The sequence below is a fragment of the Polypterus senegalus genome, chromosome 1, assembly GCF_016835505.1.
Source record: "Polypterus senegalus isolate Bchr_013 chromosome 1, ASM1683550v1, whole genome shotgun sequence".
Lineage (NCBI taxonomy): Eukaryota > Metazoa > Chordata > Cladistia > Polypteriformes > Polypteridae > Polypterus > Polypterus senegalus.
In genome coordinates, this window is record NC_053154.1 from 177038925 (window position 1) to 177066664 (window position 27740).

At 36.9% G+C, this 27740-nt stretch overlaps 1 protein-coding gene across 1 annotated transcript in view; it reads right to left on the reverse strand.

The window, feature by feature from the left end:
* The window catches only part of LOC120538634 (eukaryotic translation initiation factor 4 gamma 2-like), a 76045-nt gene that overhangs the window by 14448 nt on the left and 33857 nt on the right, over positions 1-27740 (reverse strand). Inside the window, exons 2-9 of the mRNA XM_039768051.1 lie at positions 24444-24551; positions 19234-19299; positions 17846-17971; positions 17240-17342; positions 14245-14376; positions 7492-7558; positions 6160-6311; positions 1989-2099 (exon numbers count right to left, since the gene is read on the reverse strand). Of these exons, the coding sequence (XP_039623985.1) occupies positions 1989-2099; positions 6160-6311; positions 7492-7558; positions 14245-14376; positions 17240-17342; positions 17846-17971; positions 19234-19299; positions 24444-24551 (865 nt within the window). The remainder of the gene's footprint in view (positions 1-1988; positions 2100-6159; positions 6312-7491; positions 7559-14244; positions 14377-17239; positions 17343-17845; positions 17972-19233; positions 19300-24443; positions 24552-27740) is intronic.

A 27740-nucleotide genomic window follows, 5' to 3' on the forward strand; every position in this document is an offset into this window, starting at 1 on the left:
ACAACCTCCATCTTCTGAACCTATGCTGCTGAGCAACATGTGGCAAAAATAGGAGTTTTATAGAACAATCTTATGTTTAATAATTCCTTCCATTAATTTTCCTGTGTCGCACGTTAAGTTTATTGGCCTATATAGTTGCTTGGATCTGCCCGGTCACCATTTTATATAAAAAGGGATAATTTGCTATTTTCCCATCCTTCAGATTTTCTGGAGTTTGCAACAACTTGCTAAAAATGTGCATCAAGGGTTTATGTACGTATTGACTGACTAAACTCCTTAAAAACTCAAGGTTAAATATCTGGGGCCTTGTGTATAAACGGTGCGTATGCACAAAAATGTTGGGTACGCCCGTTTCCATGCTCACATTGAAATATATAAAAATTAAACTTGGCATAAAGCCACACACATTTTCACGCTCGCTCAATCCCTGGCGTATGCAAATTCTCAGCTTGGTTTTGCAAACTGGCGGCACCCAGCACCAAAGCAGTTTTTGTTCCAGTGTGGTTTTTTCCCTTTCATTTTTAGATCCTCATCCCTGACGTGGCTTTATCAAATACACTGAAATTAACCGCATATCCCTTTTTAGTTTAAAGGCATCGGATTGTAATTAACCGGTTATAGAGGCCCACAGAATGGCCAAAATATTTAAAAATGCCATAGCTGCTTTCGCTGTTACGCTCAATGCACCACTCGGGGTATTTATCCCACTGTATCCGAGTGTGGAATCACAGCTCTACAGCAGCTGATCGGAAAGAGAATTATCGGTATATAGCATCAAGCACATGCAGCCTTAGCCATGCACACATTCTACTGAACTGCTCTCATACGACAAAACTGTTCAGAGCCTTTCCTGTAGGGTGATAGCGGGTGAAAAACAGTTTTATTCCAAGAACTATAAAACACAATCAGTCCATCAAGTGGCATGTTGGGGCTCCTCATGCCAGCCTACAACCTCAATCTTTTAGAAATACCATCCATCTCTGCCAGGACCTAAAAATGGTTTGACACTTCCAGTTCTGGGATTGATATCCCCAGATAATGTACACCCTTTACCTTGTGAACATGACCCACCTCTGTTCCTGAGCCCTTATGCTGTCACCCTCTTAACTGCTCTACTTTCCTGAACATTAAGCACTACTTAAATCTACGAAAATTCACTTACTGAATATCTACTGCTAGTTAATTTCTAACTGTCTTGTCATCTCCTATAGCCACGTTATGCCTAATCATTGTCTTAAAGCTAGATACCTGCCTAAGTGCCACCAATCCCTTCTCTTTACCACTTTGAAGTCAGCTGATGCCTTTTTTAACCACTAAGAAATTTACATGTTAGACACAACAATGTTGGTTATTTACTTTGAGAGATACCAGTGTCCGCTACTGCTACTTACTGCCCTACCTCGCCAACACTAGTTTGATTACAACAAATAAGATCAAGTAACTTTTCCAAATGCTCCCACAAACACTCTGCTGCTTTTTCTCCTGTGTAGGGAAAAATAAGCCAAAATCCTTCTAAAAAAAAAAAAAAAAAAAAAAAAAACCCCACCACTTCAAACTCCTACTTAGCTCCTTAGTGGCAACTGAAGTTTTTAGAAGCAAAATGTTTTTTTAAAATTAACTCACACCAGTAAAAACACAAAAGTTCTGTTCACTAAAATGTTACGTGAATGGAATCCCTATATATATATATAAAATATATATATATATATATATATATAATAATATATATATATATATATATATATATATATATATATATATATATATAAAAATATATATATATATAAATAAAACAAGGGGCATACAAAAGTGTACAACAGAACCTCATTTAGATGAATTCTGCTTTTACTCACGATAGGGAGGTATTCAATTACTGACAATATTTCTGTGTTGTAGATGCCTTTATTTTTGACAATACTATTTTGTTCTGGGACTGAAGGCAAAAAAATCTAATCTAAACCTTGAGGGTTGGGAAGGTTAAAGCCTACCTTGGCCTTTTCATGGTCTAATCTGGGTCCCACTGTCCTCATTATCTGACAGAGGCACTCCAAGTCCTCTCCCATATCCTTAAGCTGAACTCTCTTCTTCTTTTCCAAAAGCTACAGAAGGGAGAGAAAAAAAGATGAAGGTTAAATGTGACGTTTAACCAAAAAACAAACTAGTTGCAGCCATGTCATTTTTGTTTTCAGCTGTAAACAGACTTGTTTCATAAAGCTAGAGTTTCACTTTCATATTTTTAACATCACAAGCGTAATCAGAAAGAAAGTAATATTAATTGCTTAATATTCAAACTCTCGAGCAATTCCATGTTCCATTTATGCTCATTTTAAAATTCTGCAAAAGCACTATCGTAATTATGCCAAAAATTAAATGTTCACATTAGATGCACTGGCAATCTAAAAGCATTAAGCTATGTAAAACAAACATTATTCCATCTGGATCAAGCTTATTTAACCTATTACTTCTCAAACAATTTTACCTAGAGCATAGACTTACACTTTTATCACATTTCCCCCCCAATATGCATTATGCTACTCTAACCCAGGCACTGGGGATCCACAAACCAGTGCATTTCTTCATGCCGGTCCCAAGCTTGAATAAATGGAAAGGGTTACACATTAGGAAGGGCATCCAGTCTAAAATTTTGCCTATCAATATGCAGACAATACAATTTTCCATATAATTATTGGTCAAAGCCCAGGTTAACAACAGCTGCCAACAGCACTATTAGCCAACAAGGTGCTGGAGAGAAACGGAGTTACTGTTGGCGGAGTAAGAAGAAGAGTGGAAGTGAAGGTGGGAACTTTGAAGGCTGGCAGTATTACTTGTAAAATGCACAGTGTTAGCCAACATGAGGGTGAGAAGGAAGGTTGATATCTTGAGTGCAAGAGACCATAGGGAAGGGCAGTAAGGCCAGATGTATTGGAGGCAGGTTCAAATTGTTCTACTATGATATGGATAGGAGAAACTGGGTAGGGATTATCTTAAAGGAACAGTATGTGAAGAGTGTCGGGACAGTGTTGATTATGAAACTGGAAAGTGAAGGTGCATTTATGAATGTTTTTACTGCATATGCTCCACAAGTTGGGTGTGCAAAAGATGAGAAAGAAGATTTCTGGAGTGAGTAGGATGAAGTTGTAGAGAGTGTGGGGGAGGGGGAAAGACTGGCAATTTGAGCAGATTTTAAGGGACATGTTGGTGACTGGAACAGAGGGGATGAGGAGGTGATGGGTAGGTATGATGTCAAGTAGAGGAATAACAAAGGTGATAAGGTGGATTGGGTAGGTATGATGTCAAGTAGAGGAATAACAAAGGTGATAAGGTGGATTTTGAAAAAAAAAGGGTGGACACTGCTGTGGCGAACAAACATTTTAAGAGGGAGGAACACAGTGATGTACAAGAGTGGAGAAAGATGCACACAAGCGGATTATGTTCATTGCAGGGTGGTCAGTCTAAAGGAGAATGGAGTCTGCAAAGTGACAGTTAGGCAGCATAGGATGGTGCTCTATAGGATGACTGAGATCAAGAGGAGAAGAGTGAGGGCAGAGCCAAAGATCAAAGGGTGGAAGAAGGAAAAAAAAAACCCAGACTAAGGTGGAGTTCAGGGAAGATGTAAGACAGGTACTAGGTGGCAGTGAAGAGTTACCAGATAGCTGGGCAAGTAACAACAGAAGTGGTATGGGAGATGGCTAAAGGGTGCGACATCTGGACAGAGATGTGGTGGAATGGGGAAGTGCAGGATAGTATACAGAGGAAGACATTAGCAAAGAAGTGGGATAGTCAAAAAGATGAAGAAAATATACAGGAGTGCAAGGAGAGAAGATGTAATTTGAAGACAGATAGCAAAAAGTAAAGACAAGGCATATGATAAATTGTATGATAGGCTGGACAGTAAGGTGGGAGAAATGGATCTGTACCGACTGGCAAGACAGAGGGAACAAGCTGGTAAAGGTGAGCAGCAGGTTAAAGGTGATAAGGATAAATGATGAAAATGTACTCAAACTAGGAGAGCATGTTGAGCAGATGGAAAAAGTAAGCTGATGAATGAAGAGAATGAGAGAGAAGTTCAGATGATGTGGAGATAGTGAACCAGGTTAATGGATTAGCAAGAATGAAGTAGGTAGGTATTTGGGAGAGATGTTTTCCAAAATTGCATTAAACAGACTGGTTAAATAAACCAAGAATTTGGAAAACGAGCCTGAGGATTTGAGACCATGTGTACTGGTACCGATTTAGGGGGAGGAGTGCTGAGCAGAATTGTAGTAATCAGCCACAGCATAAAGTCATGCGAAAGGATAGTGTAAAACAGATTAAGCTAGGTTAAGAAGAGAGGAGATAATGTGCAACAGTATAGTTTCATGTCTGCAAAGAGCAACAGAGATGTGATGTTTGCTCTGTGGGTGTTGATTGAGAAGGCCAGGAGTTGTTGCATTTCGTCTTTGTGGACCTAAAGAAAGCATACGACAGGATGTCTGGAGAGGAGTTGTGGTATAGTACAAGAAAGTCAGGAGTGGCACAGGACAGGTATGAAGGAAGCGTGACAGTGGGTAGGGTCTGTGGTAGGAGTGACGGATACGTTTAAGGAGGATATGGGATTACATCAAGGATTAGCCCTAAAACATTTCTTATATGTAATGCAATGGTGATGGACAGGTTGACAGAGGAGATTAGACAGAACTCCCCATGGACTATGATGTTTGCTGACCACATTGTGATCCGTAAAGAGAGTAGGAAGCAAGTTGAAGATACTCTGGAGAGGTCAAGATATACTCTAGAGAGGAAAGGAATGAAGGTCAGAAGGACTAAGACTAGAATATATGGGTGTGAATGAGGAAATGGCCATGACACCTAACCCTCATATTTAAAGGGGGAAGTGACTGCTGTGTGGAACCATCACCTCTAGGATCATATCCCTTTGATCATCATGTTATGCATGCACCCATTTTCTTTAATTGAGGGAAAAAAAATAAAAAACCACACAACATAATTTAGTCAAAGAAACGCCCACATAAGCAATACCATACAGCTTTCTCCCCTGACAACTTCATTAGATTACGTGGAACACTGCATTAAAATAGTAAACATCTGGGGGTGGAGAGAAAACTAATAGGTTCGTGTCCAACGATAAATTATATAACACACACGGAAAGAATTTCATTCACCAACATCAATATTTCCAAAGCTTCCAAATAAGCAAAATGGATCCTCATGCAACTGTAGCATCGGATGCCATAATTGATTTCCCTTAAATAATGAACTCATCTTGTGCAACACCAAAATATTGCTGTTAAGAAATTAAGTGATTTTAGAACTGAGACAAGATATGCAAAATAAATTAGCACAAAAGGGTCAAATCGCAGAACACCCGTTAATATTCGGAATTTGGATCTCGTCATGGACATATTTTAGACGTTTTTAATGTTATACGCTGGATGGGGATGGTTTTAACCCTTAAACCACTGGAACCGGCTATAGTCAGTTCCCAGTGAAATTTGTCAGCACGCAGGAGCCGAGTCTATTCAGCGACAAACATTTATTGAACGTCGCAACCGGCTATAGTCAGTTCCCAGTGCAATTTGCCGGCATGCTGGAGCTGGTCAGTCAGGGATGTACATTCCTTGAACATGCAGCTTATGACCACTGCCGCCCCCTTCAGCATCACTGTCCCAGGGGGACAACCGTTGCACTAGACTAACCTGCAAGCATCAGGGTTTGCCTCTGTGTGCTTGTGTTTAGCCAGTTCAAGCACAGTTGGCTCAGTGATTTACTGAATTTCAGGGCGTTAGTTGCAACTTGTATAGTACATATAATAGATTGTTGCAGTATTTTTTTTTCTTTTTTAATAAGCTTACAGTTCATTGGCAGTGTGTAAAATGATCAGTGTTGCAGTAATCTGGATGCTCTTTGCAGGGGGAAAAAAAAAAAAAAAAGTGTTCCATTAAAATTTCACTTTTTCTTGGTGAATTGTGAGATTTCCTTAAGTGTAGCAAAAAAAAAAATTCTGGCGTCCAGGGGTGCATTAATTGAATGTTATTACTCAGAGGTACAATTCTTCACCTTACCACGGATGTCTGCCAACATAAAAACCAATTTCTTTAATACACATCAGTATGATTCTGGTTAAAATTATTAAAAATCACCTGCAAGTATTACACTTACTGTTTTGATGCACTTATGAAGGATAGATTCGTGGATAAGATCAAGCTTTCCAAGTTCTCCAATGAATTTGATGTTGCCCAGCATTTTGATCTTGGCAATGGCACGCTGTTCCTCTTCATCAGGTGTAAGAGGGTTGTCATGTTTGTCATAGACTGCATAAGGAACAATTGAAAAATGTAGATTGGAGTAGGGATGTTGCAATAACAGAGGTTTTGCATTCAATACCAGTACTGGTGAAATTTCACAATACTCTATACCTATTCGATACCACAGTAAAACCAGAAGTTACATTTCAGCATTTTTTTTTTTTTTTATTAAAAATACCTACATTATTTAAGTAAACAATGTAGGTCTCTATAATATAAATACAAATAGTAACAGCAGCTTTAAAAACAGAGATGGGTCAAGTATTAACCCAACTATCACTTAAGCAAACTAGTATATTCATAAATATCAAAACAAACACATTGTAGGACTTGAATTTTAATGTACAACAGACATGGAGATTCCCAGGTTTCAACAAGAGGGGATTATTGGGAGTTGGGATTTCACCAAATTGTTTATAAAAAATGACATTATGAACTTCCCAATTTATCTTAAGACTATTATATCTGTACTGTTGAATCAGTGAATTCCTAGAAAATTCAGAATTTGATTTAAACCAACAGGCTTTTAAAATCTAGTTTGTCATTGGAATCAATTAGGTGTGCAATATATGCTACTGAATGATTTTAATTTGCATCATTACAGGAATAAAAAAGTTAATCAAATTGATTCAAAATTTCCAATACCACAAACCCCTGGTTCTTTAATTTTCCAAATATGCCATTTCTTGCATTTGTCCCAACTTTAAGGCTTTTTGTGTAAAAATCAAACTTGTCCATTTTAGATTAATACATTAAGAACTCCTGTAAAACAGCCTTGTTTTGTTTTTGGTTTAAAGGGGTCTTGCATGTGTGATAAGGCTGTTATTGCTTAGCCAGAGTATAAAGCCAGACTTTAAAAATGTAAAGTTTACCTGTAATCAATTAATTGCAACTGAGAGCCTTCACTACATTTGCCAACATACCACTCAAATATGACACGTCTGCTTTTACCAAGTTGGTCACATTTTTGGGGTTACTCATATGAACATTAGTTTCTCTTTAAAAATCTAAATGCATACCACAAATTTTTCAGAAAGCAATGAATCATGTCATTCTGTCGATATTGCAACCTGTGCATGCATTTCTATTAAGAGAGTACATGTTTTAAGGAGATGTATTTTGCAATTCAAAGCACTGAAAAACTCTTGCCATGTTTTGGGTAAGGGGAGAAAAAAAAAATCCTTACTCTCAACATTTCTGGTACGATTTTCAAATTCATCTTGAAGTTTAGTAATTAGAAGTCTCCTGAATGTCTGTGAAGGAAAGAAAAACAATTATACCAAGGGCTGACAAACTATTTTGTACACCATTTTATCAAAAAATTCAAATGGGCGCAGAAATGTGAGCTTTATTTGAATATTTATTGAATAATTTCAAATACTAAATTTGAAAATATCAAGTTTTGAAAAAAACTAAAATAATGCTATTGATTAGGTGTTAAGTAAAAATGTGATTAATAATAGACTTGACTAACTTGAAAAAAAAATCGGACTAAATTAGGTTTTGGGTTCCTTTCATCCTCAGTATTACAATGCAATATGAAGTGCAAAACCAGCATGAATTTTACATGGTGAGGGGAGAACATGCAAAGTGGCACACAGTAGATGGAGCAATCATGCTACAAGTCTGCCATGTCTATGAAAACGTCCAAGAGAACTGCATTATTTCGCAGATTGCTAAATCCACAGTCTCATTAAAAACAGATGCTGCCCGAGCCCTTTGTATATTAACAGCATAGCGGCAGTATCAGACACTTACTGTCTGCCCTGAGGGTGCACAAAATTTTTTTTTTTTTATTTTTTAATACAAACATATGCTAACATTTAACGTGAAATTATACACACACACTCATTCACTACAGATTACTGGCAAATACCAAGAAATAAAAGAAAATAATCTTTTTAAAATTGTATATCCGGTAAAACAAACCCGTTTGGGATGGGTTGGTGGTGTGGTTCAAGTGAAGCCCCCTAGTATACATATACATCCACTCACTCACTATATGTGACAAGAAATGAGTTTTGTTCACACAAGATGTATTAGCCTTTCCGTAGCTTTTGGGCATAGGGTAGCATTAATGGTCCGATAGTCCATTAGTGTGAAAGAATTCAGATACCACCTGGTGTGTCTTGGTGGTTTAGTACTGAAGTGTAGTGGATCTAACAATACATCGGCAGATTACCATTTAAGCACACAATAATAATGAATCAAATATCCAGTGTAAAAGATTGTGTCATATTACCGAGTCAGTCCAATAGTTTACTGAATGTGATTTACCTACACTTTAATGACTGGAGAAACTACCTAAAAATGTATATAGCTGACCTACAGGTGCCGGTCATAAAATTAGAATATCATGACAAAGTTGATTTATTTCAGTAATTCCATGCAAAAAGTGAAACTTGTTAATTAGAATTATTCATTACACACAGACTGATGTATTTCAGATGTTTATTTCTTTTAATTTTGATGATTATAACTGACAACTAATGAAAGTCCCAAATTCAGTATCTTGGAAAATTAGAATATCAATTAAGACCAATGCAAAAAAAGGATTTTTAGAAATGTTGGCCAACTGAAAGGTATGAAAATGAAAAGTACGAGCACATACAGCACTCAATATTTAGTTGGGGCACCTTTGGCCTGGATTTTTGTAGCAATGCAGTGTGGCATGAAGTCGATCAGTCTGTGGCACTGCTCAGGTGTTATGAGAGCCTATGCTGCTCTGATAGTGGCCTTCAGCTCTTCTGAATTGTTGGGTCTGGCGTATTGCATCTTCCTCTTCACAATACCCCATAGATTTTCTATGGGGTTAAGGTCAGGCAAATTTGCCGGCTAATCAAGAACAGGGATACCATGGTCCTTAAACCAGGTACTGGTAGCTTTGGCACTGTGTGTGAAGTTGCCAGGTCCTGTTGGAAAATGAAATCTGCAACTCCATAAAGTTAAGTCAGCAGCAGGAAGTGCTCTACAACTTCCAGGTAGACGGCTGCGTTGACCTTGGACCTCAGAAAACACCCCAACCCATCACCGACTGTGGAAACGTTACACTGGACCTCAAGCAACGTGGATTCTGTGCCTCTCCTCTCTTCCTCCAGACTCTGGGACCTTGATTTCCAAAGGAAATGCAAAATTTACTTTCAGAGAACATAACTTTGGACCACTCGGCAGCAGTCTAGTCCTTTTTGTCTTTAGCCCAAGCGAGACGCTGTCTCTTGTTCAAGAGTGGCTTGACAAGGAATGCGACAGATGAAACCCATGTCTTGCACACGTCTGTGCGTGGTGGTTCTTGAAGCAATGACTCCAGCTGCAGTTCACTCTTTGTGAATCTCCCCCACAGTTTGGAATGGGCGTTTCATAATCCTCTCTAGGGTGCGGTTATCCCTATTGCTTGTACACTTTTTCTACCACATCTTGTCTATCTCTATTAATGTGCTTGGACACAGAGCTCTGTGAACAGCCAGCCTCTTTAGTAATGACCCTTTGCGTCTTGCCCTCCTTGTACAAGGTGTCAATAGTCATCTTTTGGACAACTGTCAAGTCAGCAGTCTTCCCCATGATTGTGTAGCCTACAGAACTGAGAGGCTATTTAAGGGCTTTTGCAGGTGTTTTGAGTTAATTAGCAGAGTAGAGTGCGGCACCAGGTGTCTTCAATATTAAAACTTTTCACAATATTCCGAGTTTCCGAGATACTGAATTTGGGACTTTAGTTGTTTATTTCTTTTAATTTTGATAACTGACATTTGAAATACATCAGTCTGTATGTAATGAATGAATCCAATATACAAGTGTCACTTTTTGAATGGAATTACTGAAATAAATCAACTTTGTCATGATATTCTAATTTTATGACCAGCACCGGTATGTTTATACAGGATGGTACTGCTGCTCAAAATAGCATTCTTTCAGATGCAGAAAGTGACAGTGCTATGAGTTGTCAGCCCTGGCAAAATATATAAGCAATGGGTGAAAATGCAATTCTGCCCAAAATAAAGCTAGTAAGTACATTTAACAAGTCAGTCTTTATCAGTATTAGCTAGCCTATGTAGTAAAACATTTTACTTTAGTGCGCTCACGAGAATGGACACAAGTGACAAGTGCATTTAGCAGACAATTTCCGTTTTGTCTGGTAAAATACTGTAGCTCAAGCTTTCATCCCAACACTAGACACTAGCATGAATCTTAAGTTAACCTGCTTCAGAACACTAAAACAACTATTGGCAAACCAAGTCGGTTACTTAAGACATGGTCACGTCCTGCTATAAACTTGCACATACAGTGGAACCTCGGTTCTCGAACGTCTCCGTACACGTACAACTCTGTTTACGATCAAAAAGTTCGCCAAACTTTTGCCTCGATTCACGACCACACACTCTGTATATGAACAAGCCAGGTTTCCCTTTAGGTTTGTGCGAGCTGATTTCTGCACGTGTTGCATTGTTCTCGGTCAGATGTGCATGACTCATGCAAGGTTAGTTTTCTTGGTGGTTTATGATTAGTTTTTGTATTACGGATTTTTCAAATGTTCACTTTTTGGTTCGTAGTGTGAATTGTTGCAATGTTACTTTCTTGGTTGTTTATTAAGCTACGGATTTTTCAAATGTTCATTTTTTCCCCCCGTGCTTAAAACTCATTTACAAAAAAAAAAGGTTTACAGTGATCGGGTTGTAAGGCTATTAGTGTGAACTACTGCAATGTTACTTTCTTGGTTGCGTGTGGTTGGTTTTTAAATAAAGTTCAGATTTGTTCAAATGTTCCTTAAAAGTGCTTAAAACTCAAAAAAAAAAAAAACAAACAAAAAAAAAAAAGTGTACAGCGATGGGCCATAAGGCTATAACGCAAACTCTTGCAATGTTAGTTGGTTTTCTCAGCGTTAAAGGTTTGTACATTTAGTTTACTATTAGATGTGCATTCTATCGTATAATTAACTATATTTGTGCTTAAAAATCTTTAAAAAATATATTTACATACAGTTCATACAGACTGGAACAGATTAATTGTATTTATACACAATCCTATGGGGGAAATTGCTTCGGTTGCACTGTACTTACTCTTTATGCGTTTTTTTACATTTAACTAGTATTGTTGTGTAACAATCAATTTGAACACTTTCTCAAATTTTTAGGTAAACGTTTCCTGCACAAAGGAGTATTTTGCCCAGTATTTGAGGGAACCTTCTACTGAATGTGGTCCAGCTGTAGTCATGACTGGCACACTCAGAGGGAAAATTGTATTTTCTCAATCTGACTTAACTTTGTCAATTGCAGAAACTGTGGCAGCATTTTATTACACACATTTGTGCAAACCATCCAAGATGGGTCGAAACTTAAGCAATCAACTTAGACCTCATGTTTTCCGCGTAATAAATGGGTTGTCCGTTTGGTCTGGAATAATACCCACCCAATTCCTTTCTATCATTATGGCCTTTTTCACTGCTTCCTCTCAATATTGCTCATCTGACTAAGTGGTCTGTTGAGAAAATGCAGCAGCAGCTGCTACCACATTAGACCGGTTTAGTAACTTTAGCCTAGTTATGTCAGGGTTTGGCATCTCGATGCAAGTGTTGATTTATTGCAGTTTTCACTTATCCACTGCCCACCACACAAGTATATTGGTAACTAGCATTACAGAAATAAACCCCAGTACACATGGACTGAGTATGCTGCAGTTTCTGATGTATAATGGACAACAGAATATGGTACTAAATATTCATTTTTAGACCCTTGTTTGGCCTTTATATATATATATATTTTTTTTTTAGACACTTCTAAATCTTTTGCTTTATATTTCTTCTGCCTGGCAAAGGGACATACAGAACGACACGTCATTTTATTAGAGTAAACAGAGATGGAACAAGATTTTATATATACATAAAAAAAAAATTACAAAATGTAACAAACCTTAAAACTGAAATGTCACTTCTCAATGTAGTCCCCACCCCAGACAAATCCTTAAATTCTGCTGGAATCCAGGCACTTCCAGGCAGGTGGTACATGCACATTGAAGGGTGGAGGCTACATTGAGAAATGACATTAGTTTTGTTGAGGTTTATTCCATTATCTATGGCATTTCCAGGAAAACAAGACCTGCTCTGAAAAATAAGCCCTAGCATGATTTACAGACTGCTCTGTAATATAAGCGCTAAACTAAAAATAAGCGCTAGGCAAGATCAGCAGCTGAAAAGTAATTCACCTAAGGCCAGGTTTATACTTCACGCAATATGACGATTGTGTACAAAACATCCCAATTCCCTCGAGGACACCTTGCCACAATATCTCTGAAAAGGATGTTTAATGATTACATCCATCAATTTGGGGACACCCCCATTCCAGCAGCATCGGCACAAGACAGAAACAAAATCCCTGGACGAGGCATCAGCTTATTGCAAGGTGAACACACACACACTCGCGTCATTGTAGCTTCACTAAATCCCCAAACCTTCATGTCTTTGGATTGAAAAATGAGCACACTGTGGAAACCCACCAGGAAAACCATGCAAACTCAAGGCAAGTTACACAAGGGACACGACTGCCTACGAGACAGCAGCGCCACCGCTCTGCCACCCCATATATGTAACTATTAGCAGTATTCATTATTTAAACAAAGTTAATTTATCTGTAAAATGTAACATACATATTTTAATGCATTTCATCATGAAAATGATATCAAGTATAAATCTAAGAATTCTAAATGCGCAGAGAGTGAGAATATCATAAATGCAATGTGTTCTGTGGGGCAATTGCTGCTGTAAGTTCAGGAGGAAGCCCCAGAAGCGCGTAGCAATTTAACTGGGTCAGTTTTAAGATGTTTATGACAGTCTACTTTAATGGTAAAAGTAAACTGAGGTTAAAGCTGAACATTTTACTTTAAATCACAAGAGACATTTTCATTATGTCTTTTTTTTCCCTCTGTGGCTCAAATACACTGCCATACATTCGGACAGCACAGAAGATGGCATTTGAGACTTTTAAAATGTATCATGTCATTACGACCAGGAATATGACAAGCTTAAATATAAACACCACAAATGCATTTGTATGTTGGGATTTTGCTTCACCACATCAAACCATTCAAACACACAACGATCCTGGAGGATCCCAAGAGTGGCTGGAGTAGCAAGAAATTCAGGGTTTGAATGTGGAGAGTTATGTCAATATTCCAGATGATAAGACTATTTGGATAAATGTATATTGTTGTACATGAATAAAGATATCCCCTGAAAATAAACCCTAGTGCATCTTTTGGAGCAAAAAAAGTATACAAGACCCGGTCATTTACTTTCGGGGAAACGGGGTAATAAATCCCATTTTTTTAAATCTAACTCGACTCATCCTTGTGTGTGTGTGTATTTTAATTTATTTTATATATATATATACATTTTTCTTTTTTCCCCACACACAAACAATTTACATGCAAATAATAAATGAAAGGTTGGACTGGAGAACAAAACCCTACATAGTGAGGGGCAGAGGATGCTTTTACAAGTGGTTCAAGCTGGCCAGGGCTCGAAGTCTTTCTAACCCAACTCATCCTACTTCCCCATGAGGTTTGAGAAACTCACCCATGTATATAAAAATCTGCAGGGTAAAAGTAAAGATCCTGGGCATCATTAAAAACATACACCCCTAAAAAGTTAAAATTGTGGTTTATTACATGAGCACTGAGACACACCATCCATGGAGCTGCTTATCCGAGTAATTAAAGGTTTACAGGGTAATGTTGTAAACATCATCCATCATGCTGCCACTCTGGCACCATGATAAAAAAAACCAAAAACACTACATATATGGCATACTACAGCTATTTAAAAAGCAACACTTAATTCTTAGAATTACAGATAAATACGCAAGATTTATTAAAAAAAAAAAAAAAAACTCCCAAGAGTTTTCTCTGTAATAAACCAAAACATTTTCCTCAAACGTTCTCTTGTGATACTTACCGTGCTTTGCTTTTGAGCTGGCTGAACTTCTGGTGATGGGCCATCAAAGTTGGGTGCATCTTCTGCCAAGCGCAGACATAGTTGAGCATATAGCGAGCTATACTTTGGCTCTTCTAGAGCTTTGTCTACAATCTTTAAGAGAAAGAAATTTGTACTTTTCATATTCTAAGGCAAACTGAAAAACAGTTCCCATCACCCACAGCCCCGCCAGGAAAGGAGTTAGAGAAACATTCATACTAAATAAGATTAAAATAAGACCCTAACCCTTAAACAAATACCCTTTACTGAACAAACATTTAACAAGTCATTAATCTTGCCAGTTTCTGAAAAACACAAAAAGGACATGTATGTAGGAAGTGTTATGTCTGAATACACAATGGCAGGGTCTCTTTAGGGAGAGGTACACCTTTTGAAAAGGATTATGGGGTCATAATGGACTCAACACTATCAACTGCCAGAAAGAGATCAGAAGCTATTAAGACGACTAACAGAATGCTCAATTATATGGCACAATTGTACAGTACAAGACCAAGGGAGTTATGCTCAAGTTTTAACATGCACTAGTGACACCTCACCTCGAGTACTGTGTACAGTTTTGGTCTCCAAGCTAAAAAGGACATAGCAGCACAGGGGAAAAAGTCCAGAGAAGTGTACTCCTGGCCAGGATGATTCCAGGGATACATCTTTTATGAGAAAAGATTAAAGGTTCCGAGCTTATCAGTTTAAGCAAAAGAAGATTAAAAGGAAAACTGAAGTGTTTAACATTAGGAAGGGAATTAGTACAGTGGATTGAGACATTTTAAAAGTGGCGGGCTTTGTTGAACTGAATGGCCTGTTCTCATCTATAATGTTCTAATTATAGAAGTGTTTTCCATTTTGTAAAGTTCGACTCAAATGTTAAACAATTTTTAAAAGAATTCCTTCATATGACATAATGCTAGAACACACTGCCTCAAAAGAAGAGCCAACAAATTCCACAAGTGTATGGTTTTCAGTCGTATGTACAAAGCATGTTGATTGCTAGTGTCCTGTGGGCACTAAAATAAACCACAAATCCAGATTTTAAAATGTATATTTAAAAAATACACTAGAATTCAAGAGTTGGAATCATACAGAAGGTCATGGTTGATAGAAATTTATTTTTTAAAAATCAAGATACTATTAACGTGATTTAAAAGTATAGCCAAGACATTAATACTGGAAATGGCCATTACCACTTCAAAAGACCAAAATTATCCTACTCGCACAGAAGAGTTTTCAGCACCTTAATGGCCAACTCTTAGCTCATCAAATAAAATCTCCAATTGCATCAGCACAGCTGAAACATTCAACTCTGAACAATAAAGTAAATGTTATTCCTTGGGTTGCAAGGTACTGGAATTCCTAAAGGTTAAATTATGGGTTCAAAAACAAGTATAAAGCTCCTTTGCAAAATGAAGGTTATTCCATGCTACAGATTGCCAAGGAACTGAACATTTCACATAAAAACGTGTCCAGTATCGTCTTGAGAACAGGGACACTAGGACAGAGGAAGATGAGTCAAAGACAGAGGCACAATGAACCAAGAGGAGAAGTATTGTAGCCTGTAGTTTGAAAAACCGACACCTTTCAGGACCTCAAATGGCTGTTTCCTTAAATAGTTCCTGCCAAATGTCATATGTACAGTAACAGTGAAAACAGGATTCGGAGATGCTGGCCTTAGAGGCACAGATTCAAAGGAAAAAAGACAACTGAAATGGTCAAACTAGAGTTTGTAATCACCCAGAAATCCACTCTACTGTGTCTATTTTGCCCATTTTAATGTCTTTCACGTTTAAGGAGTGCGAGTTAAGTATTTTGGAAAAGTTCCTAAAAATTAAAAATGTGTCCAATTTTTAACAAACTGAAACCAGCAACAGTTCCACTATTAATCTTATTAAAACCGGTCACACCGAAGGCACTCAAAATACATCCTGAATAAAATGTGCCCCTGGACCCATGTTTACTTATGTGGGAATAATTAAAAGGAGGCAGCGGTCTTCAGGCAATAGCTACAATCAAGACGGCTCACGATCCCCTCAGAAGGAACACCTCTGATTAACAGATGGTCAGCCATTTAACTGCATACAAACAAATGTAGTTCACAAGGGCATTCTGTACCAAATTGTTAAATTTGCTGAGAATCTCGCCATTGAAAGACTCATTTCAAAACTTATACAGCAACTGTTCTATATAATCTTAAAAACAACAAAAAACCTATTAAACGGAACTGGAGGTGAACTTTAAGAGGAGCTAGGCAAACACTGACAATTTTAAAATTATCAACACCCAAGTTGTACAAGCAGTGAAATTCATGGTCACCACCATTTCCAGCACCAACACCAGAGGTCAAAACAAATTTGAGACACTGGAATAAATGCAGTCTCTGGAAAAGTAAATTCCCTTTCTCACAGCAATTAAAAATATCTGACCTTTCCAGTACTATCTGTAAGCATGGCAATGTACTGCTTTGTGCCACAGATCATCATTTTTAAATATCTGACCAGACATTTTAAATATACAGTCCATGTCAAGCCAATATCCGATTGGTGCTTTACCACAAGCATTCTAATTTCCTATTGGCACATTCCAAAAATATGACTAAATGGATGTAAGCAAATCTGAGAAAACAAGGAAGAAAGGGGTGGGGGTGGAGGAACACCCAACCCCTTGCTACTTGTGTTTTAAGAGAATTGGGGGTTAGACATAGGGACATAATGTGTTTACACTTAAAATGAGGACTGGCTTAATATAGATATTTAAAACCGTAGGTAAAGTAAAATTATAAAATAGAATATAAATTTTAAAATGAACTTTATAAGCAGCTAGCACAGCCAGCTTGCTAATTTACTCCATGTTCATTTTACAAATGCAGACCATAAAAATGAAAATCCTAATGGTAAAAGATTTGTATCTTATTTTAATAATAAAAAGAAAATTAGACAAACATTACCCACTACATTAAGTAAAAACTTACCAGCAAGATGATGCCTTTAAGGACAAGTTTAGAATCTACACCCACATTCAGGAGCTCAAGGCATAGCTTGTCAAACTTTTCAGGGGTGAGTTTGTTTAATATACTGAAAAATGAAAAGGGAGGGAGGAAAGGTGTTAAAATGTTTGAAAGGCTACACAATAAGGTTCTCTCTTAAAAACACACACAAAAAAAAAAAAACACTAAACTGCTTCCTCACACATACAGTGACCTAGGTTCAGTGTGAGGTACTTCTCCAGGTACTCCTACATTAAGAGGAGGTATACTGTACCTTGGGTTAGTCTGCCTACACAAGTCAGACAGAGGGTGCAGGCATTACAATGGAATAGCACCTGTATTGTAGCAATATTAGGACAGGCTGTGAACCCTAACTTACACGAAACTGATTTGAAATGGAGTCGCACTGAGTCAGGAATTAGCCACATTTTAGTGCGATCAACTGAAATGTAGCATGCATTTTCTTGGAGTTTTGAAACAATTCAAATTTTTAAAATCAGATCAGGGTAAAGAGAATACATCAATGCTTATTTTCTTTAATGTATTTTTTCGCTCTTAAGAAGTCTCCACAGAATATTAGAAATCACTTACCCTCTTACTTTCCTAAAGATTGCATCGTGTCTTTCTTTTTCATTGGTGGAGCTGACATCTCGTCTAGTGCTTCGTGAAGGAACCCATCTCTGAACGCTAGGCCCTGGGGTTTTCCCCAGGTACTCGCTAAATAAGAAATAAATCAATGTATTAAGCTCATAACATTCAGTGCACACAAGTTTTAAGCACCAACTCAAATACATACATACATACACATATATACATATATTTATTACATGGTGGGTTGATTTAAAAAAAATCCCGACCCCAAAAGTGTCTTGGATATCCCAATTTCCAGTACAATTATTCATATTTCACGACTTGAATCCCAGTCTACTTGGAATCCCAAAATAAGATTAAACATTCACAGAACTACACGCAACCCAATTTTTTTTTTTTTTTTATATAAAAACACCCCACCCCGCTCAAAGAAAATGTTCTGTCTGGTAAATCCATCATAACTGCCAAAATGTGCACAGTAAAATGTTCAAATAATTTGTTTGTTTCTTGGATGAATCTTTACTGCTCTGCTTTAACATGTCTAAACAAACCAAACCAGTCAGTGTCTTTAAAGCTCCATGTTCACCAGACAAGGCATTCTGCGAAGAAATTTCCACATTGCAACTTTATAATACACATCCATAGCTGGTCTCCTAAACTATCAAATACCAAGTCACTTGTGAGGGTAAAGGAGTACTTTGACTTATCTAATGTTGCAGACATCAAATCTTCACTCTGGAAGATGCCTACGTACATAACATGCGATATCTGACACAGAGACCATTAATAAGCAGTTTCCACAAAAATGTAGTTGTTGGGTCACAACATGGGTGTTAAGCACAGACTAAAGCTTTATGGTTCAAGATGCTGAATTTCCCTTAGGTTTGTTTACTTTAATGATGGCCTGGTTTGGCTAAAGAGGATACCGACAAAAAATGTGCAGCAAGGATGTTTGTGTATGTATGAACACTGCAGTGTTAGACCAACTACATAAAATACGTAGAAACTACCAGCAAAAAAGTGTACAGGAATTTTCAAATGCCCCATTATAAGGATATGAAGAGTTACACTGGTTCTCTCCTCTATTTTAAAAGGATGATGTCAAGCCGTAATACCCCTTTTTTCTGTTTAAGATTGTCCCAACTCATTAGATTGCTGTTAAAATTAGATCCAACTGAGGATATTTGCTTTCAAACATCACTTTTTAAGTTAACATTTTGAATAGAAAATTAAGTAGTTTTAAGAAGTTGTCATGGTACTCTGACATTAATTTTTAACAAGCTTTGTCAAACCAGCTTGGACAATTCTAGATGTCCGCTTACTCAAGGCAAAAGTACACATTAAGAGATTTATGCATTTACTTAAAACTAGCTCAGTGAAAACCATACCTGTTGCCGACAGTCTTGGGATAGTGCTGAGATGCACCCCTACCTCCTCCTCCGCCCGAAGAAGCACTATGGAAACAAAACAGAGTATATATCCATAGTTGTACTGCAGCAAAATAAAACAGGAGACCAAACACACATCAGTATCAACATTGAAAAAAAATTGCATTAAGCTTCACCCAATTCTACTGCTGGAAGTCGAAAAAATTAATACAAACAATGCCACAATTATCAAACTGCATCAAATGAGGCTTGTGATAAAGCTTTCCAACCCATTTTACTCACTTTGTTTTATATAATCCCTGATCAGGTCTCCGCATTAATTTAAACACAGATTTTTAAAATCCTTTTATCATTTGTATCTTTGGAATAGCTAAATTTATTTTGTCAAATTTCACATAATGAACCTCAGAATATGGACCAACCTATTCCCTAGAAAACAATCAACCCCCCCCCCACATTGAGTTCTGTCAAGGGGTGGTAATATTTGTGAATTTATCTACAAAGAAATGCACTTTACATTAGTTACCAACAAGTATTTCACATAGAAGAGAATGTATAGTCTACTAGTGTAACACAAGGATAAGTGAATTACAGAAGACTGGGCTATCACTAAAACATTACATGGCCAAAGCTGGGGAGCACCTAGTTAACTAGCTCAATACAAATTTAAACAGCAACAAGTGTAGCAGCAGGCACCACTATTGTTCCATTGCTGAATATGAGATTTGTGCCTAAACATGCAGCTGCTGAAGGCAGGAAATCGCAGCCATTTTTGTACAGGCCTTCCAAGTACTATGGGCTCCTCCCACAAAGATTAATCAAGATTAATTCAGTTTTAAATTAAGTCAGATACAGGCAAAGCCACAGAGTTTATACAAAACAGTATTAAATGCTCTGTTGGGCTATTTAGCAAACGAATGTGGTGGTGTAAGTGAGCAGACAATGGAAAAGAGAAAGCTTACAGGATAGCTGGCAAAGAAGTCATCTTGGAATTTTGGATACCATGCCTAGGCAGGTTATATTTGCAGCTAAGGACTTAAAATTTCAGTCTAGGAACATTACCTTTTTTAAAAAAAATGGAAAAATTCCTAAAAATCTGGCATGTTACAATCCAGTAAAAGGAATTGCAGACTTATTTTCAAATTATTCAATTTGATTTATTGCTCACAAGCAATTAACTTAAAAATTAGTTCTTTATTAAAAAAAAATTCTGAAGAATAAATGACTAGTGAGTATTCATTCAGGCGAGAACAAGAGAATTAAATGTAATATTCCACCCAAAAATACATATTTTTAATCTGTCATTTAGCTTTAGTGATGGCCAAGAAAAGAGTTAAATCTACTTTCATGGAGAAAAGAAAAAGTTTGATATAACTGGCTTCAATGGGGACCAAAGTTGTAAAATAGCACCCAATATCAAAATGCCCAAATAAGAGGTGGTTAGGAAGCCAAATGTCAGAACCAGTTATATGGTTGCAGCATCACAAATGCATGCGTTTTTGCTTTCAGGTGGCGCAAATTTCTTAAAAAAAAGTAAGCATTAAATAAGCTAGTTGTATCAAAGGACTTCAATGAAGGTTGCAATCTAAAAGCAGGGGGTCAGGCTGGACCAGTCCTTAAATTTTAAAGTGGCCCAGTTAAACACTGGAAAGCGATGACCATTAGCCTTTTCTCAATATTTACATGTGTTTCACATATAGAATGCATCTGGATATAAATTTACATCTGGCACTAAAATGCATCTCTGATGTCCACTCATGAATGAATCATCACTTCTTAAATAGGTTAAGAATGGAAACAGGCTGCTCTGTGAATGACCCAACAAAAAGTAAAAACGGAGGGATGTTACATTGCCAGAAAAAATGTTAGTATTTTAGCATGATGCCAAATACAAGAGTCTAATGAAAGACTAGTGACAACTTCACATTTACTGTTTCTGTCAATGTACTTTTTAAAGCTTCAAAAGGTGCCAAGGATGCCCATCCTGCCACTGCTTACATGAGTGCTACCATCAACTTACACAATCTCTTCTGCCGACTGATTTAGAAGATGGATTTGCATTTCCACTTGTTCTAAATGTGATCACTGTCCATTTCTGACCAGCTACAATTACTATCTATATATCTATCTCTCTCAATATCTATATCTGTATATGTCATTCATTGTGATACATATTAACACTAGTATAAACAGATTGCATAAGCTCAGACTGCTACTCTCACTCAACTTTTAGTTGACAATTTTTGCTCTTTATTACAGCTGTACAAGTGTAATACACACATGAATGTGATATTTAAAAAAAAAAAAAAACACACACACAGCCATTCACAAATACAGGATTGTATATATACCATGACAAAGAAAACATTTTTTACTGCTTGTGATGCACACAAGAACCGCTGACTAAAATACTTGTGAATGCTGAAACACATTAAAGTGTAGTCACTGACCTTTTCTTCAGCTATGTTTTATTTTGCTCCTAAGATGTGAGAAGATGGGGGGGTTGGGCGCTACCCTTCTCCATTTTATATAAATTGTACGCTTTAAAGAAGAAACTTAATTTGTTATAGAACAGGATACTTATAATATGCGCTCTAACAATTTTTGCCATTATTGCCCCAATATTGATACTGTGTGTTGGACTGGTACGCTCTCCAACCTTTAGTAAAACACTATTAAATAAATGACTCAAAATCCTCATTAATGACTGGTAAGCTTGTTTGAACAGGACTGAATTTCTGAATTGAAGGCCTGGGTCATGAATTCTGTATAACAAAGAATGAGATCATAAGTACACATGGTCAAAATGAGCTTAATATAAAATGTTACTGGACTCACAACCTGTGACAGGCGATAAAGCCTGGCAACACTGAAACATCTCCAGCAGAAGTGCTTCTTACACAGGCCAACAGAAGCCAGTTTGGGATGCCCACCGAGCCAGTTTGGGATGCCCATCGAGTGTACTCAGTGTAACCTAAGTGTCTGCAAAGCACAGCAATCAGGGGAAAGATGCAGAGCCAGGACAAATGGGGGTGGGGGGGTTGTGTTCTCACTTGATTGGCCTGGGAGCAAATTGGCATTACCCAGAAAATGATGCGAAGGATAGTGTGGTCTGGTCAACTCATTTCAGCATGTTATGGCCTTCCTAAACTGGACACCTACACAAGCAAGTAGATCATTGCAAAGTTAGAAGTAAACTAGCAGCACTGCAACAAACTACATATAATTAAAAAAAAAAAAAAATGTATGGTTAGGTCGATCAACTTAGTGTCTGGCAAGACTGTACATTTTTTCATTTCTGTGTCTTGAAAAGAAAGTCTGTATTACTGCTACTTTGCTGAAATAATCCCCTTTACTCATTGAGCAGGACCTCATGGCAGATGGAAGACAACACCACTTAGAATGATGAACACCGAAATACACTTTTTTTGGTATAATAAAAACTACCCAAAGTCAGGGGAGCCAGAACCTCTAATGTGCCTTCATCAAATGACTCAGCTTGAGTGGCTACATTCCGTTTAGCATGTTTACCAAATCTGTGCTTCTCTAACTCATTTCAAGACCACCTTATCATAATAAACTCTGTGCTGTTATCAGTCTTCACAGCCCAATCAAAATTGTCTACGGACAACTATTACATCATCATTGTATTACTCATTGAAGCTAAAGTTCTATTTCTAGTACTGTATGCAATGTGAATTTTTCAAAAGGGTAACCAATTATGAAAAAAAAAAAAATCTGAAATTTAAAGAATCCATTAGAGCTTCCACTGTAAGTTATGCCTCAGTATTACTAAACAGTTAAATAAACCATACATGTATTTTTAAGAGCGATAAAAAGATGAATTGTACAATATAATACAGCTTAATAAGCCTAGGTTAAGCCAACAGAATGCTAACAGCATCTTCACCAAGATGTGATTAATTACTGTTAGCACCATGTGACAGATCTTTCATTAAATTTTCTAATTTTGAAGAAAGTAAAACCGGCAAAGTTAACATAGTTATGTACAAAAAGCAGCCACTGTTTAACCTGTAACGTTCAGTTACAAAATTTCAATGGATATGGCCAATACTCAAGTACCTCAAGTCAGATTTCCCCAATTCTAAAACAATACAGATTATACCAGTTCCCCATTTTAAACTAATGATCTGGGTCCACCTGCTCAATCTGACATTGCTATTTAAATATAGCAGAGCATAAAGACAGACATAAAGCAACAAAGACAATATCAGGTATTTGTGGGTCTGAGACAACTTAATTTGTTGTACCTCAGAAGATCGAAGTTTGCAGGTTTACCCTTGTTAAGAACAGTTAACTTTTACATACTACTCTTTGGCTGGCTCAAGACAGCAGACCAATACTCCAGTCTGAGGAAATATGTAATACAGCCATCACCATAAGATTGACTGTATTTCACACCCAACTACTGTAGGAAATGTTTTATTTCATATTTCCTCAAAAAAAGGGCAGAAACTAACACTCCAATAAACATTAATTTTAGCATTTTCTCCACAAATTTGTTTGGTACAGAATCTGGTTTGAGAATAAAAACCAGTAATGTTTTTTTTTTTTTTTAAACCATCACCTTTAGTTTATTTTTTTTGTATAACAAAAAAAGGATTCAGATGTGCATTGCTATTCTCCAAATGCCTAGAGTAGGGGAATAGCAATGAGGTTAAGTCTGTGTTTTTTAATGCAAATTTATGATTGTCAAGATGTTTCCAGGGTTCTAGGTTTTTACAATATGTGTAGACTAATGAGGGATTCACAATTTCAACTCAAATGACACAATCTTACAGAAACCATGATATTCATGAAATTCTAATCTCCAAAGTATTTACCACCAGGTGGTTCCGAAAAAACATGTACTGGAGTCCCATTTTTACCTTGCAACTGATACCAAGTCTACCTGGCTCCAAGGTTCTCCATGCATTTACAATTTTGCAAGAAATGTTTGGCAATGTTTACGCCTCAACTTTCAGAATATCAATATGTCTTTTACAGTAAAGCTCTAAATGAAGACTTTACAATTGGTAGCATGTTAAGGCCAATAACTATGAGAAAGGACTGAAGGCAGAACTTGTCTGTACTTTGTAAGCTTACATACAATTTAAACAATTCTGGCTAAACAAAGCTGCTAAAAGGAAAAAAAAAAAAAAAAAGAGAACACCAATGAAATATATCAACTATCCTTTCACAAATCATACCTGAAACGAGAAGCACCCCCTTCTGCAATCACACTCTCCACTTTGGCGGCTTGACAATGAAGAATCTTCAAAAGAATAATTTCCAAAGGGTGGGGTGGGGGAAACGAACTAAAGGGAAAAACAAAATGGGGAAAAAACATGTTTAAGACATAAGCATCTCATATACATTCGAATGACCTCTCCAATTACTTTAATTAGGGTTACAACATGAACGCTTAAAATTCATAATTTGAAAGTCAATTTACACACAAGATAAATTTAAAAACCCAATTTCCTTAACTCCACATTAAATACTACAATGTCTGCTTCTACAGAAAGCACAAATATGCCAAAAATTACAAAGAATTGTGCTTTGTTCTTTTCTAATGCATGTCTAATGTAACACATACAATTATACGACCAACATATGAATAAAGTTCTGTGTGAACAAAATTGGCAAATTATTTTTCAACAAATAAGACATACTAGTGTTGAAGGCTTGTAGGTTTGAGATGTATTGTCAAATCTATGCCGGATAGGTGTGGGTGAAGAGCCCTAAAGTAGCCTGGGTGTTGCTCAGGAATTATTCTAGCCTTGCCCCGTCTGATTCCAGGATCAGTTTCACAGAATTGGGGGTCGAATTACAAAGTACCATATGCATTAGGACACAGGATACAAACATCTTTCAAATTTCATACACACACAAGCTCAAACTTCCTTCCATTCAATTTATTAGGGATATAGATATACACACACATATCCATCATATCATCGGACTAAATCAGGTTAATACGAGTATAAACTATCTGAAACTATGTACATAGACGATAGTATATTGTACCCCTTCTTATACGGTTATACATGAGAATAAAAACTAAGCAATAAAATTTAAAATGTCACCGTAATATTTAATCGAGGTCGTCGTTATCAAAGCTGAAAAATACTAAAAATGATCGGTTTACCGAGATGGCAAAACGGTACAAAAGGACACAAAGACGAGCCACTGCTCAAGTTACAAAACACACACGAAATTATATTATATATATATATAAAATAAATAAAAAACAGACATTGAAATGTTGAATACAAAATCAAACTGAAGCAATCACATAAGGCTCAAATTTTGGGATGCCTGAACTGCGTGTTGCTGGTAGGCCACAAATTCCATTCACATTACAAAACACTTCACTTGTAGAACAATTTTTGTACATATTTGGAGTTAAATCTTTAATTATAAAGGATTACCTATAAACCCACATTATCATCATAGATTTAACACAGAGTCAAGCAAAATGAAATAAATTTGACAAAATAAACAGCTCGATAACAATGTTTTACACAGAATTGCATGTTAACAGAATCTTTTCACCTGGTTTAATACACCGAGAATGTTAACTTGTCACGTCTGTAAAAAGTAAAAGAACTGAAATTACACCGAGAACTGATTCGTAAATGTTAAAATCTGAACGAGACGTTTCCCCGTATAAATACTGATACATGCACGCTACTCTGAAAATATGGATTTTTAGCAGTATCCACTCGCTAATTAAGACAAAGGTAAACTGTTAACACATGCAAATACACCGGTATAAATTGTTTCAGAAGACTACAGCCATGTTGTTCCTTTCCGACAGGCGCCATTTTCCCCACAGCAACCATACTGAAAAAGGAGGTGAGCAGCCATTTTCTAGTGAAGACAAGAGATTTGGACAGAATGGAAATAACCTCACCTTAACCGAAATCACTTCAGTGTTTCAGGATTATATGGGGTCCAAAAAGTGAATAAAAATAAATATATATAAAAAAAAAAGGAAAGGGAAGGAGGAAAAGAAATAAAGCGAGGACGTTCCAACAGAAAACCTTTGGGATACAGCCCTTAAAAAAAAAGAACTCAACCGTCTCAACGATCATGAGAAAAGACTGGCTGGTGATTTACGTCACTCATACCTCTAACTTTATTATCTACGAACAGCTGAACTTGTTAGTTATCACGTCATCTTCTACGGACATTAGGTTATCCAATGTCAATAAAGCACTGCGGAGTGGGGCGTGGCCACAGACTTACTCAGAAGCCGCATCAATCGCCACTCCCAATTTTGCCTGATGAAGTTTGGTTGGGTGGAAGGCACAGCCGCAGTGCAGGATTTTATCAGTGAATAGAAAAATTTATATAAATTTATATATATATATATATATAATATATACATACATATACATATATATGTATATATATATATACACATATATATGTATGTAAATGCGAAAGGAGCTAGTCAAGTGACCGACTTTAAAAAATGGAGTTTAGACGGAATTCCTTTATGTATTCGTAATCTTGTAAATAAACTCGTGCGAACATATTTTACTGATAATTGATAGTTTATTTAGCTAGACACTAAAAACGATTTAAGTATTTATTGTCAAAAACCTTATGCACCGTTCCGCCCGTCGAAAATAGTACTGAATAAAGGGGGCTTTATGGAGGTGCAGTATTATCAGTTTTTAAGACTTGGGAGGATTGTTCCAGGTGTTTGGAAGAAGGCTAAACAGAGTTACGTTTAATGATTGTTTTAATGAAACACATTCTCTGAATCATTTTGTTTTGAAATACATACAGTTCTCACAATCAACTAGGTATCATGTATGTAACTTCAATATGCTTAATATACAAAAGTAGCTTTTACTATTTTATTTGTGAAAAAAGGCTGGTGTAATGTAGAATTAGGCATGTTCTAGAATATCTAGGAGATTACCAGTGTGGATTTACCATCTTTTTCCTCTTTGTTTATAGTTCCACTATGATCTCTATGTTTTATATTGTGTGGTACGAACAGTTATGAACTTGTGCCCAAGGTCGTCTTAATGAATGGGCACAATTGGCACTGGCTGGGGGCCCTAGGTGCATAGGGGCCCACAATGTTTTTGATGTCTATGTTTCAGCTTTGCTATCAAAACAAGGGTCCCAGCGCACTGCTTTGTCCGGGGGCCTACGATGCTTTGAAAAAAGCCATGCTGTGCCCCATGTGATTTACTGTCACCTGTGTCTTAATGAGAATCTGGGTTTTGTATCTAGAAATTTGAACTAATGTACATCTACTGTTTATGCAACCCTCGTCATATCTCATAATGGATTATCAAGATGGAATGCAGTAAAGAAGGCGAGGTCCTAGACTCAGTAAGAATCTCAGTGACTTTTGCCAGCCAATTCAAACCAATAGAAACTTTTTGTGGAAAAACTTTTTATGCATCCAATACAGCCTTAAATACAATACTGTTGTTGTTAATCTATTCTATTTAAAATTGTCAGCGACTTTCTGATAA